Source organism: Mastomys coucha, unplaced genomic scaffold, assembly GCF_008632895.1.
Source record: "Mastomys coucha isolate ucsf_1 unplaced genomic scaffold, UCSF_Mcou_1 pScaffold3, whole genome shotgun sequence".
Taxonomy (NCBI): domain Eukaryota; kingdom Metazoa; phylum Chordata; class Mammalia; order Rodentia; family Muridae; genus Mastomys; species Mastomys coucha.
In genome coordinates, this window is record NW_022196909.1 from 10,467,855 (window position 1) to 10,480,574 (window position 12,720).

The 12,720-nt window shown below is 51.7% G+C and overlaps 1 protein-coding gene across 1 annotated transcript; it reads right to left on the reverse strand.

Annotated features, from left to right (window-relative positions):
* Positions 1-5,034: 5,034 nt before the first annotated feature.
* On the reverse strand, positions 5,035-12,252 carry Nodal (nodal growth differentiation factor). The gene is made up of 3 exons (XM_031347515.1): positions 11,744-12,252; positions 6,329-7,044; positions 5,035-5,865 (listed from the first exon to the last, which is right to left on the reverse strand). The coding sequence occupies exons 1-3, from the start codon at positions 11,937-11,939 to the stop codon at positions 5,713-5,715; spliced, it is 1,065 nt and encodes a 354-aa protein (XP_031203375.1). The 5' UTR covers positions 11,940-12,252; the 3' UTR covers positions 5,035-5,712.
* Between the last annotated feature and the right edge of the window lie 468 nt (positions 12,253-12,720).

Here is a 12,720-nt window from a genome sequence, read left to right on the forward strand (position 1 = left end):
TTTCATTAGCAGTTTCTTTCCTGTAGCCGTAGTTGTTTCAGCATATGCTTGAGGTCCTGGTGGATTGTGGGTTTCTTTCCAATCAGAGGGCCGGGGATGGCTTGGGTCCTGTCTCCTTGGGCTTCTTGGACCTTCACAGTTCAGTTGGGTTCCACTGAAAGTCCAGCCATCCAACTCATGTACAAGGCTCCAGTGTTGGCAGCTGTGTATCAGGGATGGAACTTTCCCATCTCCATCTTGAGCGTTGTCTGCTTGAGGGGGTTGTGCCATAACCCCTTTACTCCCCCTAGAAGGAAGGCACCGCTGTCTTCATGTAGTTCAAATTCTTTGACTGATGTGTTTTCTGGACTCCATGCCCAGGGCAGCTATTTATTAATGTGCGAAACTCAATCACTGACACATCCTTACCACAGGAAGGTGGGACCTTCCCGTGTAGAGGGAGAACACCATTTCTTGGGAAAGAAGGTTCTATCTGAACTTGAGTGGGACATAGTTTCCCCAAGCCCTAGCCTCTCATCTTTAGTGGCGGGAATTGGGTTCCTGCGGTTGCCTCAGTCCTTCAGTGCTTAGCAGTGTTTCCTGCTCTGGTAATGGGTTTCATTCAGCGTGGTGGCTTTTTGAGGCTAGCTCACAGAAACTTGACGCAAGACTAAGGATGACTGGTGGGTCCTCGATTTTCCAGTTGACCAATCAAAATACCTCCCCCACCCTCTGAAAACTGTAGCTTTCCTTTAGGCAGGCCCAGAACTCTTAAAGTCTTGAGGTGGTCTGTGCTTCCTCCCTGATTGCTCAGCTCTTCTTGTAGCCCTGTTGGCCATACTGTGTGCCCAGTAGAAAAAAGACTACTGTGCTGAGAGATGTGTCCCAGCAGATGCAGACTCCTGTTGACACTTGTGAGGTGTGGGGGTGACAGCGAAAGGCTGGGTGTCTGGTAGACTGTCTGTGCTGGTGTTTCTAAAGGGAGCCTCTGCCAGGGCTTCAGACCCAGAGTCCAGGAATCCAGCACACAATACCCATTCTTGCCTCTGTACGCCCTTTCCTCTCCATTTCACTCTTTTGAAAACTGCCCAGCATTGACCTGGGGGTTATGACTGGAGAACGGGACAGTGGGGACACCAGCAGGAGGCAGGGCCCATGGGGACCACATAGGCTCAAGCCAATGCCTTTGCCCCCACTTAATGGCAGCTGGCCAGCTCCAGTAATCCTTAAGGTGACTTGAAGAGCCTCTATGGACTCCACGCCCCAGTTGTCCATCTTCAGCATCTTTGTGGTTTCTGTTACCCTTCCTTGCCTGCTCACTGCTGCAGTCCCAGCCGTGTGGGATAGGGTTTCAGAGGCTGCCAGCGCTTTCCTTGGCTTCCTCCTTGTTCCTTTGGTGTGTTGTCCCACCCACCTCCTCTCAGTCACTGTCAGCAATGCCATCCTAAGACCATGTGTGATTCCATGACCAGTTTGTTTTCACTGTCCTGCCAAACAAGCAGGTGTTGGGAACCAGGGGAAAACCCCTCACCAACGGTTGCTGTTCCCGCTAAATAAAGACCTTGAATACTGACTTGGTGGTGGTTTGTGGTGCGTGGCATTGAAGCCTGTGTTTCTCGTATGCTAAGGGCAAACTACCATGGAGACAGCCTGAAGTTAGTTTTGGTTTTCTATTTGAGACAGGACTTCACTGTAGCTCTTGGCTGGCTTAGAACTTAGGGAGACCAACTTGGCCTTGATCGCAAAGAGATCCACCTGCTGCTACCTTTCTTTTTTTTTTTTTTTAAAGATTTATCTATTTATTTTATGTGTATGAGTACACTGTAACTGTGAGCCATCTTGTGGCTGCTGGGAATTGAACTCAGGACCTCTGTTTGCTCTGGCCCCACTCGCTCCGGGGTAATACACTGTAGCTGTCTTCAGACGCACCAGAAGAGGGTGTCCGATCTTATCACGGATGGTTGCGAGCCACCATGTGGTTGCTGGGATCTGAACTCCAGACCTTTGGAAGAGCAGTCAATGCCCTTACCCGCTGAGCCATCTATCTCATCAGCCCGCTACCTTTCTTACACGATTACCATGCGTGTGAGCCTCATTGGCAGGAGGCCAAGGCAGAAGACTGCTGAGCATCAGGCCAGCCTAGATACACACAGAAAACCACAAAAGTGCAGTGCACTGTTGCAGGTTATTCGCATTTGACAAGTCTTGGCCTGGAGTAGCCAGGCGAATAGGTGTGCTGCCTGCCTGGTGTGTCTACCCCAATGGAACACTGTCGTCCTGGTCCTGTGAGTGTAGGCACGGGAGCTTGGTGGTCCATGAGGGAACTCTTCAGTCAGTGCCAGCCTCTCGCTGCTCTTACTGTAGGGCCTAGAGTCTGGGTGGTTCTGCAGGAGCCTGGCCTCAGGCTTCTCTTTCTGTGGGCGGGTCCACAAGAGAAGCGAGGCCTACCTTGTCAGGACAGTATAGAGGGCCTGGAGAGGTGGCTCAGCAGTTAAGAGCACTGGCTGTTCTTCCTGAGGTCCTGAGTTCAATTCCCAGCAGCCACATGGTAGCTGGGAATCTGATATGGTAGGGATCTGATGCCCTCTTCTGGTGTGTCTGAAGGCAGTGACAGTGTGCTCACATACATAAAATAAATAAACTATCTAAAAGAAGACAGTGTAGGGGTTTGGTTGCTGGGTCAGCCCTAGTTCCAGCTCTGCTGATGAGGAGCCTTACTGCGTGTGGCATGATGCTTAGGTCTCTCAACCTCTGCTGTCTCTTATCAGGATGAAGAAATCATTTTAGAGGTTTCTAGGACAGGATCATCTATGCCTGATGCCGGTACAACTGGTTCTTGTGAAAGCTCAAGTGGTCCACACTCCCTTCCCTTGCTTGGCTGAAGCAGTATGTAATCCTGTGGGTTCCAGACCAGCATGGGCTACACTGTGAGACTCTTCTCAAAACGCTTTAAGTTCATCTGGGTTTGGAAGAATCACCCGCCTGTGGAGAGCCGCCATGCGGGTGTGCATTCTCAGGGATGGGATCTTCCTACTATAATTCATCAAATCCCATTACAGATGGTTGTGAGGCACCATGTGTTTGCTAGAAATTCTGGACCCCTGGAAGAGCAGTCGGTAGTGCTCTTACCCACTGAGCCGTCTCACCAGCCCCTGAAGGTAAAGGGGTTCTTAAGGTGGAGATAAATCCAGGTTGGGGTGCAGAGCATTGCAGCTGTGCTTTCCCTCTTCTGGTTACTGTCTATAGCTTACCCCCCACACAAACACACACACCCCACTGCCCACCAGGAAGGCAAGGCAGCTGTTTCCTCTTGGCCCTGCTTGCAGTCCTAGAACACCGGGCCTTTCTTTGCCTTGAGAACAAATAAGTATTGCAGGCCCCCGTTCAGATAGGACAGTTCTCAGAGGCAGCCTTCTGGAATGTCCAAGGCCTTCAGCCAAGCCATGGACCAGATCCAGAACCATTGTTATGAACCGATACCCAGATGTCCTTGGCCAGGGCCACAGGGTGGTCTTGCGATCAGCACGTGTAAGTGGTCACTTTGTGTTCTCATCCCCCACTTGACATAGGGCAGTGCCTTGTCATCGGAGAGCTTTGTTGTCCCAAGTTCGCTGAACAGCCAACTATAAACACTCCCACAAGCTGAAGCCACAAATAGCCATGGCCTTTGGCCCTGGAGTCCGGCTGTGTAGGAACTGTAGCCACCCGCTACCCAAAGACCTTCCAAGACCCACTTCCCTCCAAGAACTTAAACTCTATAGTGGACCCGAGCCTTGGAAGTCATCGCTTAGGTCTAAGCTAGGTTAGCCTGGTCCTCTGGATGCCATCCAGGTGCTCAGTGGATTTCTCAGCTCCACTGTGACATCCACAAGGCCTTCATCCAGCCTTTAGTAGAGCAGACAGACAAGTGAACCTCATAAGGCTGTTTTCAAAGTATGGTAGAAGTGAGTAATCCCAGCGTTTGAGAGTCAACCGCCTAGAGAGAACCGCCTAGAGTCTGAAGGCAGTCTAGGCTTTATGATATGTATATGAATGAGTACACTATAGCTGTACAGATGGTTGTGAGCCAACCATGTGGTTGCTGGAAATTGAACTCAGGACCAGCTTGTTCCGACCCAAAGATTTATTTATTGTTTTATGTAAGTACACTGTAGCTATCTTTTTTTTTTTTTAATTTGTTTATTGTGAGTACACTGTTGCTGTCTTCAGACACACCAGAAGAGGGCATCAGATCCCATTACAGATGGTTGTGAGCCACCATGTGGTTGCTGGGATTTGAACTCAGGACCTTTGGAGGGGCAGCCATCTTACCAATCCCAGGCTAGGCTGTAGCCAGCCCAGTCTCTGCATGGACCACTTTCACTGCCTTGTTTCAACCAAGGCTGGAACAGAGTGGATGAGCACCCTGGGAAGAGGTGGGGGTGTCCTGTGGACTTGCATTCCCCCCAAAGCAGCCCCCTTACCTTGCCAAAAGATCAGAGAGGTACTCAGATGTTTCAGCGAGGTAGATGGTAGTGAGAGAGGCAGATGTCTTGTCTACCACAAGCTGGGCTTCTTGGTATGATGCCGTGTAGAACTTGGAGTTAGAACAGGGGTGGTGCCTAACAGACCTTAAACTTTAAGGCTTGAAAAACTCAAGAGATGAGAGAAGGCCTAGAGGGCAATCCAGTTGAATACCCGTGACACTCCCTTTCATGCAGCTTTTTGAGACAGGGTCTCACTGTGTAGCTCTGATTGTCCTAGAACCCAGAGACCTACTTGCCTCTGCCTCAACTGCTAGAATTAAAGGTGTGTACACCTGACTTTTTCATGCTGGGGTTTAGTCCAGGGTCCTACATATACTAAGCAAGTGTCTGCCAATGAGCCAGTCATTTCGAAGCTCTTAGAGTCACTTCCCACATACGCATCAGGCTCTCCCACTTTTTGTTTTACAAGGGGAGGCCAGGCAGTTGAGTTTCCCACACGTGACACAGCCTGTGCAAAAGCTATGACCACAACCCCATCCCCAGCTGAGTTGGAACCTCAGGACTCTAGAAACACATTGTGAGACAGAGGTGAATTGTCACTGACTTTTAATAGACTTGGAGTTGTGTCTGCCAAGCAGACGTGTGAGGGCTCTGGCTTCTAAAGTCCACGATGGCCTGTCCCCTCTTGGACAAGTGCCCATCTCTCTCTGCTCAAAGGCACCAGCTGGCCCTGGAGAACTGGACAGTGGCTTTATTGTTTAGGCAACTCATTAGAGATCAGAGAGCCCCAAACCAAGGCCAGTATGTCACCGCCTGCCAGCCAGAAAGTGGTGGGGCTCCCCCAGTCCAGCTTGAGGCAGGGAGAGCCAAATGGCTACTTTTAATCTAATAAAATATATACCAATCTTGAGGGAGAGACAGCAGGTCACAGACCACTTATGAGAATACAAGAAAGCTACAGATGGCCTCAAAAATAAATACACATATACCCCAGCCTTTGCACACAATTTCAAGCAGTTCATAACTCCTATTTCCAGGGAGCTCAGCCAGCCAGTCCCTGCAAGGCTTCCCTATCCTGCCTCCCCACGGTAGCCTCTGGCTTGGTAGGTCTAAGCCCTGAAATGCACAGGGGCGGGGCCTCCCTCTTTAGCTCCAGCAGGCAGAACCCTTCTTCCACTTCTGCTTCCTGGATAGACACAATGGAGTCTCCTTGGAGTTCATCAGCATTGTGGAGTGCAAGCCGATTTCAGCACTCCCCCTGGCTCTGTCAGAGGCACCCACACTCCTCCACAATCATGTCCTTGTGGTGTTCCAGGAGGACCCTGCCATTGTCCATATAAAGCATGCTCAGTGGCTTGGTCTTCACGGGGGCACAGCATGTGGAAGGAACGCGGTGGGGCTGGTAGCGTTTCAGCAGGCTCTGAAAGCGAGGAAGGAGGGAGGGTCAGCTTGCCATTGCTGGGGCAAAGGCAGAGTTACTATTTCTGGCTAAAGTGAAAAATTAGCTTCTGGCATGAAAATAGCAAATTATTTTCATAAAATAAATAGAATGCTGCACATGCAACCAGCATAGTCGTTTGCCTAGCATGCACAAAGTCCTGGATTTGATTCCGAGACTAGGGGTGTGAAGGCAAGAGGATCAGGAGTTCAAGGTGATCCTAGGTCATGTAATGTGTGCGCACGCGTGTGTGTGTGTGTGTGTGTGTGTGTGTGTGTGAGAGAGAGAGAGAGAGAGAGAGAGAGAGAGAGAGAGAGAGAGAGAGAGAGGGAGGGAGAGAGACTGCTCAAGAGAGAGAGAGAGAGGGAGAGAGACTGCTCAAGTCCTCTCCCAAGGCTTGAGCCCATGCCCTGTCTAGTAGCCTGTTCCAAGCCAAGTGTCATACCTGGATGTAGGCGTGGTTGGTGGGATGAAACTCCTCCCCCACAGGGTTAGGACACTCGCCCTCACAGCGATAGGCTTCGTATTGCTTGGGGTGGAGGATCCAGGAACCCCAGCCAATCACTTTGAAGTCCACCTGGAACTTGACCCTCCTACACAGTTGGCTTCTGTCTGGCAAATGATGCCGGCGTTGTCTGCTGGCCCATCCGCCCCTCTCTACGGACAGCTGTCCCTCCTGGGCCCGCCAGGAGCTCTCAGCTTCCCAGAGCAAAGTGGCGCCTCCTAGCTGCCTCTGCTTCTGAGGCCGGTTGGAGTAGAGCATGAGCACATTAGTGCTGGGGACAGGGACAGGTGGGGTATGGGATTGACGCCAACACTTTCCTGCTTGAGCGGACACCTGTTTCTCCAGCGCCCCGGGGTCCTTCAGCCACTTGGAGAGTGACTTGGTCACCTCCAGGACTGTGCTGCCGGAGGCAAACGTGACCTGAGAAGGAGCGACGGTGAACGTCTCCATCCAGACGCGTGCCAGGCAGTCAGCCGAGTCCTGCTCTGGATCCAGCTTGGCTTGGTGGAAAATGTCAACAGTGAGTGGGCCCTCAGTGGGGATGTCCATAGGGCCGGGCAGCTGCAGCCGGAGCTCCGCCCATACCAGATCCTCTTCTTGGCTCAAAAAAGAGAAGTCAAACGTGAAGGTCCAGTTCTGCCCAGACATGTCCACATCTTGGGGGAAGAGATGAGGGTGGAAACAGTGTGAGACAGAGTTTTGTTAACCACAGCTAGGCATGCTGCCTGCCATCCACCTCTCATCCTCACCCACCCCATTGGCTTGTAATATTATTGAGTCCATCGGATTTATTGTGGCTTTTTGAAATGGTTTCATACTAACTGAGGCAGAATTGGAACCTGCTATTATTTATCCTCAACTGGATACTCATCCTGGATCTCTCATCCTCCTGTCTCAGTCTCTCAAGAGCTGGGATAGACCGTGTGTGCGTATATGTATGTGTGTGTGTGTGTGTGTGTGTGATATATATATAAAGGGCTTGTGTGTAAGGCTCTGAAAAGTAGCTAAAGGGGTGAGAATGTAGCTCAGTTGGGAGAGCACTTCCCTAGAAAGCCTGAAGCCCTGGATTTGATTCCCACCACTGCAATCTCTACCCTCCAGAGGTAGAATCAGAGGATCAAAAATGCAAAGTTACCCTTAACTTCAACCTCACTGAGAGTTCAAGTTCAACCTGGGCTAGAGATTGGGTGGCCAGGAGGGAGGAAGGGAGGGAGGAAGGAAGGAAATGGAGAGAAAGAGAGAGAGAGAGAGAGAGAGAGAGAGAGAGAGAGAGAGAGAACTAGAAGAACTGGATGGTGCTAGCACACTAGGGAGTCAGAGCCAGGTGGATCTCTGTAAATTCAAGGCCAGCCTCGGGGGGGAAAAAAAAACAAAAAACAAAAACAAAAACAAAAAACCCAAACAAACAAGAAGATGGCTTTGTTACCCCTCACCCAACAGTCTAAGGCTGAGGCTCTCGCCTAGACCCTGGGCTTCTACTCTTCCTGTTGAGCCTCAAACAAGCCACCATCTCAAGCTTGTGTTTCCCGTCAGTGGGCAGGAGCAGCTTGCTTCAGCTGCGTAGGTGTAAAATTCACAGACACTCCAGAGTTCTCAGGGAAGAAGGACCAGGCTGGCCAGCCTCTCCCCACCTGCCCCTACGGACTCAAGCTTGCTTCCACAGCCTTAAGGCTCTCAGTTTCCTGACTCAAGTCTTTCCTGTCTACCTGTATGATGCTCACCCTGCCCCCGAGGTGTGAACCCAAGACAGGGCGGCCCTCACTCAGTGAGAAATCTTGGGGTACTGTACCCCATTTACTTCTGTCTTAGATGAAGTTTGTCGGATGTCTGGAACTAGTGTGCATTAATGTCTTTTTAAAAGAGGTTAACTGAGTGGGTGTGCTCACTCATGCTTGCAAACCCAGCACTCAGATGTGGGTTTGCAGTCAGTTGGGGCTGCAGTATAAAGCCTTAAAAAAGGGGGGTTGGCTGGAGAGATGGCTCAGAGGTTAAGAGCACTGATTGCTCTTCCAGAGGTCCTGAGTTCAATTTCCAGCAACCACATGGTGACTCACAACCATCCGTAATGAGATCTGATGCCCTTTTCTGGTGTGTCTGAAGACAGCTACAGTGTACTCGTCATATACATGAAATAAATAAATAAAATATTTTTTTAAAAAGAGGGGGGGAAGATGACTCAACAGTGGGAGCACTGACAGTTCTTCCAAAGGACCCAGGTTCAAATCCCAGCACCCACATGGCAGCTCACAACTGTAACTCAAGAACCTGACACCCTCACACAGGCATACATGCAGGCAAAATGCCAATTTACCTTAAAAAAAAAAAAAAGCCAGAAATGAAGGCACACTCCTTTACTCCCAGCACTCAGGAGGCGGAGGCAGGTGGATCTCTGAGTTCCAGGCCAGCCTAGTCTACAGAGTGAGTTCCAGGGCAGTCAGGGCTACACAGAGAAACCCTGTCTCGAAAAACAAAAAACAAACAAAAAAAGTGATCTTTCACTTTTTGCAAGCCTTCTTTCCTCTCCTTTGCATTGCAGGTCTTTAATCCCAGCACTTGGGATACATAGAAAGAGAAGGACCAGGAATTCAAGGCCAGCTTTGGGGACATTTGCTATGTAAGGCCAGAGCAAGCTACATGAGTCCGTTTCATTAGCGATAAATAAAAAGACTAACCAACTACAAAGCAAGGACTCTGACAGGTGTACTGCGTAATCCTGGAGGCGGCAGAGAACTGGGACGCTCCAAAATGGCGCCTAATTTTTAACCATTTCCCAGAGTACCTTTGGGCGGACATGAGTTCAGCCTCTGGCAGCTCCCCACCCCCACCCCCAACTCTGTCCCTCTGCCTGTCTCTAACTGCCATTTTTTTTAAAGATTTATTTATTATGATATGTAAGTACACTGTAGCTATCTTTAGACACACCAGAAGAGGGCGTCAGATCTCATTACGGAGGGTTGTGAGTTACCATGTGGTTGCCAAGATTTGAACTCAGGACCTTCCAAAAAGCAGTCAGTGCTAGGTGGGATACCCTCTTCTGCCCCTTGTTCCAACCGCCTGTGAGTAATCTGAAACTTTTATCTTAAATGTTTGCAAAGGGTCTCTCAGAGGCGGGTGTTCCTGCTACGCAGCTAAAAGCAGGGGCCAGAGTCCCCCATGACCCGAGGAGTCCCAGTTTGACATTGGCCTGGTGGTTTTCCTTCTCTGGGCTTCAAAATATCTTGTTAGCTTCCATTAACTGAGATACTCAAAGAGATGCTTTGCCCAGCACATCCAAAGTAATCAAAGATTGGCAGTTTCAAGCTTCTCCTTGCTTATACCAAGAACTAAGAAATGAAACGTGGTAGCCAGGAACAAGAACACCCTGGGCTGAGAGCAGTGACCCTGGTGAGCTCACTCACCGGTGACTGTGATGGCCATTGAGCAGGCAGGGCAGGAAGAAACTATTTCCTCACTGGCCACTCCCAGGGTTTCCTGGGATAGAGAGAGGGTCCTCCCCATATAGCTCTAGCTCATAAAACAATCCATACTATAAACATGAACGGGATGGGCACACGGAAGGGGGTCACGGACACTCTGAAACCCACTTGTGTGCCAAGTGCGGATTTGGCAAGAATCGTTAGCAGGTTTAGCCACTTGCATTCTAAAGAAAAGAGCTGCAACGGGGGCCATTTGCCTGCCCCTCCCCTCAGCCCAGGAGGCAAGAGGCTATCATACCGCCTTTGCCATTTTCTGGTTCCCATATGCCAAGGCTTTACATGAGCAGTCTCCCTGCCTCCCACACTCTGGTACTGCCATTCACACAAGAGTAAACTGAACCCGAGGGCACAGACAGCTGACAGATCCCGCCCCCCCCCTCCCCGTCCCCCACCGCTATGTAGGAGTAGTTGAAGTACTGAGGGAGTGATCTGGGATGCCACTCTTCCTCTAGACTCTCTCCAGGTAAAGCCTTTTTGCTGAAATGGAGGCCGTTGACACCATTGGCTAATGGTTAAAAGGCTAAAGTTGGTTGGGTATATTTAAACAAACAAGCCAGGGGATAGCAGTCCCCCTGATTTACAAAGGCAAACAAAAATCGAGATGATGTTGCGGTGGAGTCAAGCGACTGCAAAACCGAATCTGATGGACCATGGACCTCAGCACTTTTTGGGCATCCCAGATGGTGTCCCAGCACTATACAAACCTTCCAGAACTTTCTAGAAGGGAAGTGAACTGGAAAGGTATATTTTTCCGGCTTTGCCTCTGTCCTACCCAAGGTAGCATTCCACTAATTTCCCATTGCCTTGCCCTCCAGGGTGTCCGGCTCCGTGGTCCCCAGATGACCCTTCAGGAGAGGGTCACCGGCAGTCACATCCCAGACGCCACAGGCCGGGACTAGAGGCTCCGCCTCCAGGTCGCGAGGGCCGGCGGGCGGCGGGTCAGACCGGATTAGAAGATGTGGATTGCGTCCGGGTCCCGCGGAGGGCCGTCTGGCCCCAGAGGACAGGGGAGCGGGCTGGCCAAGCTGCCCAAGAAGCGAGATGTTGATTGCGCCCGGGAAGGGAATCCCGAGTCCGAACTCCCTCTCCTGGGCACCCACCTGTCGGCCTACTCTGGTGAGCAGCATTGGGCCAACTACACACACGGACACCTCGATCCAAGCAGGTCCCGAACCTGTGGTCACCCAGGTCACCTGACACCACCCAACCACGAAAGCCGCCTGAGTTCTGGACCTCCGACACCCGATCTCTAACTTCGCATCCTTGAGCCCTAGTTCCTGGTGTCATTTGCTGCAGTCGGGATAAAACCCAGTAACGACTTGGTTTACTGTACGCCCGGTTCTGTGCAGTGTTTCTGGGGGAGATGGGGCGTTGTCACCTAGTCCCCTCCATAAATCTATTAAGAAGGTATTACGGGCCGGGCAGTGGTGGTGCATACCTTTAATCCCAGCACTTGAGAGGCAGAGGCAGGCGGATTTCTGAGTTTAAGGCCAGCCTGGTCTACAGAGTGAGTTCCAGGACAGCCAGGGCTACACAGAGAAATCCTGTCTCGAAAAACAACAACAACAACAAAAAAAAAGTCTTACGATTTCTAAACTACAGATGGGCACACTGAGGCTCGCAGGTGCTCAGTGGCGCGATCGGGCCCTCGCCCTACCCTTTTTACCCTCTACCATTTGAGATAGGACCGACCGGAAAGGCAGTGGCCCCTGGTTCCATTCTGACCGGGCCACCAGCGCTGTACCCTGAGCCTGCCCACGGAAAAACATAGTTAATCCCAGGCTCTGGACGACTCTTGACACCCAGTCCCTTCTGCAACCACCGCGCGCCTCCCGGCCGTGCGCCCTTGGGTGCTGGCAAGGCCAGGCTTGCCGCCTACCTTGTGCCTGGAGGCTGCGGATGATGTCCGCCCGAGGCAGCGGGTCTCGGTAGAGGCTCAACATGTACGCCAGAGGGGACGGTGACGAGGGCTGTCCCCGTGTCCACAGAGGCAAAGCGGCCGCGGTCGCGGCCCGCGGGTGGAGTAGGGCCCAGCAGGCTTGGAGAAGAAGGATGGGGAGGCTGTGGGCACTCATGGTGGGTTGTTTGGACCCAAAAACAACGCCTGGGTCCCTTATATCTGAGCCGCCGCTGCCCCGCCTCCCTCCCTTCCTCCCTCCCGAGAGGCCTAAAGAACCTATAACCCCCTGGAGGGGCAGGGCAGGGAGCCCCTGCTGGGGGAAGGTGTGATGTGCTGAGAAAGACTACAGATAAATTGGGGCGGGGACTACGGGGGTGGGGGGCTTGGATACAGAGACTGAGTCTAGGTGCCCCGCACCTTGCTCCTCTCTCTACCTCGGAAAGTCTTGTTGAGACAGACCGGGCTAGTACCTGCTCCAAATGGAGCTTCGCTGAGCTGGAGGTGTACTGGGAGCCATGGCTGGTTTTAACCCCAGAATCACATTAATGGTTTCCTTACTCCGCCCCTTCTGGACCCCTTGGCTGTCCTCTTTTTTCTAGTTCCTCCAAAAGCAGGTAGGGAGTGCTGGCATAGGGGGCAGTCCTCTCTTCTGGTTAGCCTGGGCTACAGCCGTCATTGGCAAGGTCCCTAGGGATATTGAGAATTCGGGAGAACAAAAGTGAGCTCTAGAGGAGGCCCCCCTGGTGACAAATGCCAGCTTCAAATACCAAAGTGCCCTCCCGGGGAGCAAAGGGACTACTTCGTGGAAGCTGAAGGCTCAGCTATAGGTAACCTAAGTGGTTTGGGGGTGACAGGCTCTTACCTGCTTGCTCTGGGAGTTTAAACAAAGCTGGAGGTCTGCTGGCTGCATCTCCTGGCAGCGGGACAGAGCCCCGGGAGATCTCAGTCGCGCTCAC